General features: G+C 39.0%; 1 protein-coding gene across 1 annotated transcript; it reads left to right on the top strand.

Annotated features, from left to right (window-relative positions):
- The first annotated feature begins 1,843 nt into the window (after positions 1-1,843).
- On the top strand, positions 1,844-2,392 carry LOC133779717 (secreted RxLR effector protein 78-like). Its single transcript, XM_062219638.1, has one exon. It carries the CDS (start codon positions 1,844-1,846, stop codon positions 2,390-2,392), a length of 549 nt encoding a protein of 182 aa, XP_062075622.1.
- The last annotated feature ends 758 nt before the right edge of the window (positions 2,393-3,150 follow it).

The following is a 3,150-nucleotide window of genomic DNA, read 5'->3' as shown; positions in this document are numbered from 1 at the left end:
AAACGAGTTGCCTTTCATCCGAAATCTGGGCCAAAGGCAGGTTCATCTACAACGAACTCAGGGCAAGAACAAGATAAACTCAACCAATTTCAGGTTCTTCAAGAGCATGTGTATGGTAACAAGGATGGTATTCCCTTACCTATTTCTACTAATGGATAATAGTAATATTCTTAGTTGGAATTTAAGGGGTCTGAGTAGTTCTAATAAGCATAGAGTGGTTGTGAATATTTGTAGTAGATTCAAAATAGGTATTGGAGGTTTTTTAGAGACTAAGATGAAGGGTTCTAAAGTGCTGGATTTTATGAAGCAAAAGTTACCTAACTGGGACTTTTATACTAGTATGGTAACTGAGGGTAGACTTTTGATTGTTTGGAGGAAGGTTTTTGTCAAGGTTACTATTCTTGAGGATTCTCCTCAATTTGTTCACTGTTTGGTTTCGATGGTGGGTCAGAAGCACAAGTTGTTTATTACTTTTGTCTATGGCTTCAATTCGTTAGAAGGTCGAAGGAGTTTGTGGGAAGGGTTACTTAGAATTTCTTGTGCGCGTGATGCTTGGATTATTTTAGGGGACTTCAATGCCCCTTTTTTTGGTATGGATAGAGTTGGTGGTAATCCCATTTCTGGTGTTGAATTGATGGATTCGGTTGGTTGGCTTGAGGAGGCTCACATGGTTCCCTTAAAAAGTCTTGGATCGTTTTTCACTTGGACTAATAACCAAAATGGTTCAGCTCGCATTTATTCTAAAATTGATCATGCTTTTGTTAATGAACATTGGTTTGATCTTTTTTCGTTTGCTTCTGCTGTCTTTAAATGGGAAATTATATCAGATCATTGCTCTTGTATTGTCAATATTCAGTCCGAGGTGAGTTTGGGTACAAAGCTGTTCAGGTACTACAATTTTTGGGCTGATCATCCTCAATTCTTGGAAGTGGTTCGGTTCAGCTGGCATTTACCTATTCACGCTACTGGTTTAAGGGCTGTTTTCTTAAAATCCCTGAGGTTGAAACACAGTTTAAAGAAGTTTAATCACAATACCTTTGGAGATATTGGTTTGAGTTTTGATATGGCTAAAGAAAATTATCAGGAAACTCAATTAAAAGCTCAAGCTTTTCCGACTGAGTTGTGCTACCAGCAACGTGCTAAAGAAGCTGCTGAAGCTTATTTTACTCAGGAAAAATTGTTTTACAGTTTTTTGTCTCAAAGAAGTAAAGTGGATTGGTTACAGAAGGGAGACTTGAATACCTCTTTTTTCTTTGCTTATCTGAAGCAAAGAAGAGCTGCTAATGGTATTGCTTCTTTTGTTAATGATCAGGGTCAGCTGGTGGATAGTTTTCCTGAGGTTGTCTCTCATTTTGTTGAGCATTTCAGAGGTTATTTGGGGAATCAGAGTTCAGCTTCTGGCAGCATCAATTTGGCTTGTTTAGAGTTGGGTCCCAAGCTTACTATTGATCATCAAACGTTACTGTTAAAGCCCTTTTTAGCTAAGGAAATTAGGAGAGCTTTATTTGGTATTCCCTCTAACAAATCGCCAGGTCCGGATGGTTATGGTTCAGGATTTTTCAAGGCTGCCTGGCAGATTGTTGGCCACGAAGTTTGTTATGCTTTTAGTAACTGTTTTGAATCAGGGAACTTTCCATCAGACTTGCATGAGACTTCTTTGTCCTTAATTCCTAAGGTGGCCAACCCTTCTCGAGCTATTGATTATAGGCCAATTGCGTGCTGCACCACATTATACAAATGTATTGCTAATCTCTTATGTTCTCGTTTGGCGTTGGTTCTTCCGGCTATTGTTCAGCCAAACTAGGGGGCGTTTATTAGAGGCCGTTCAATAGCCCATAATATCATGATCTTTCAAGATCTTATTAAAAATTATGGTCGAGCTATTACTTCCCCAAGATGTGCTATAAAGATTGATTTGAGCAAGGCTTATGATACGGTAGATTGGCAATTCCTTGAGGATCTCTTAAAAGCTCTCTATTTTCCTATGAAGTTTATAGGATGGATTATGATGTGTTTAAGGAATACTTCTTATTCTTTACTCATGAATGGTCGTGTTCAAGGAAAATTTAAGGGTAAGAAGGGGCTGCGTCAGGGAGATCCAATGTCTCCTCTTTTATTTGTTCTTATCATGGAATACTTGACTCGGAGGCTTCAACTAGTGGCTCTTGATCCCTCTTTCAGATTTCATCCAATGTGCAAGAGTTTAAAGCTTGTCAATCTTTGTTTTGCTGATGACTTGATCATCTTTTGTAAGGGTACTCAGTCGGCTGTTTTTTCCCTTAAGATTGCGCTTGATGAATTCAGTTTGGCTACCAGTTTGACCATTAATTCAGCTAAGTCTCAAATCTTTTTTGGAGGAGTTTCTTCTACTGTTCGGAATGTCATCTCTTAGGAGATGAATCTTATGGAAGGGTCTTTTCCGCTTAAGTACCTGGGGGTTCCTATGAGGCCAACTAAGTGGCGTCATGAGGATTGTGATATAATTTTGTAAAAAATCAGATTAAGACTTATTTCTTGGTCTAGTAGACACCTCTCCTATGCAGGCCGAATGCAGCTTATCCATTCGGTATTATTTGGTCTCCGTAACTATTGGATGAGTATCTTTATTTTACCTCAGAGTGTTGATAAGGAAATTGAGAAATTGTGCCATAGCTTCCTTTGGGGTAGTGCTGGTATGAGAAGTAAACCTCATTTAGCATCTTGGAAGAAGGTTTGCCTTCCAAAAGCGTATGGTGGTCTTGGTTTTAGAGATGGCGCCCTTTGGAACAGAGCTATTCTTGCCAAGTATATTTGGGCTTTATCTGAGCAGCCTGAGATCTTATGGGTTAAATGGGTTAACTCTATTTATTTGAAAGGCTGTAATTTCTGGTGTTATAATCTAAAATCGGACTGTAGCTGGTATTGGAGGAAATTATGCCACATAAGGGAGAAATTTGGTCTAAATGAGGTTAAGGCAGCAGGTAGTTCTGGGAGGTTTCTGCCTTCAAAGCTGTATAATTCAGTTCAAAACCAGCAGATTGTGGATTATTATTCTGCTGTCTGGTGCAAGCTCTCATTACCTAAGCATCGATTTCTGCTTTGGCAAGTGATCAATGAACAGCTCCTTACTAGAGATAATCTGTTAAAGCTGCATATTGTGGTGCCTGTTCA

The sequence above is a fragment of the Humulus lupulus genome, chromosome 5 (assembly GCF_963169125.1).
Source record: "Humulus lupulus chromosome 5, drHumLupu1.1, whole genome shotgun sequence".
Classification (NCBI taxonomy): Eukaryota; Viridiplantae; Streptophyta; class Magnoliopsida; order Rosales; family Cannabaceae; genus Humulus; species Humulus lupulus.
The sequence above is the reverse complement of the archived record's forward strand: the minus strand, read 5'-3'. Positions and strand labels throughout refer to the sequence as shown.

What these genes read in the sequence shown, in the direction of transcription:
- LOC133779717 (XM_062219638.1), top strand. Translation starts at nt 1,844, where the DNA reads ATGATCTTTCAAGATCTTATTAAAAATTATGGTCGAGCTATTACTTCC.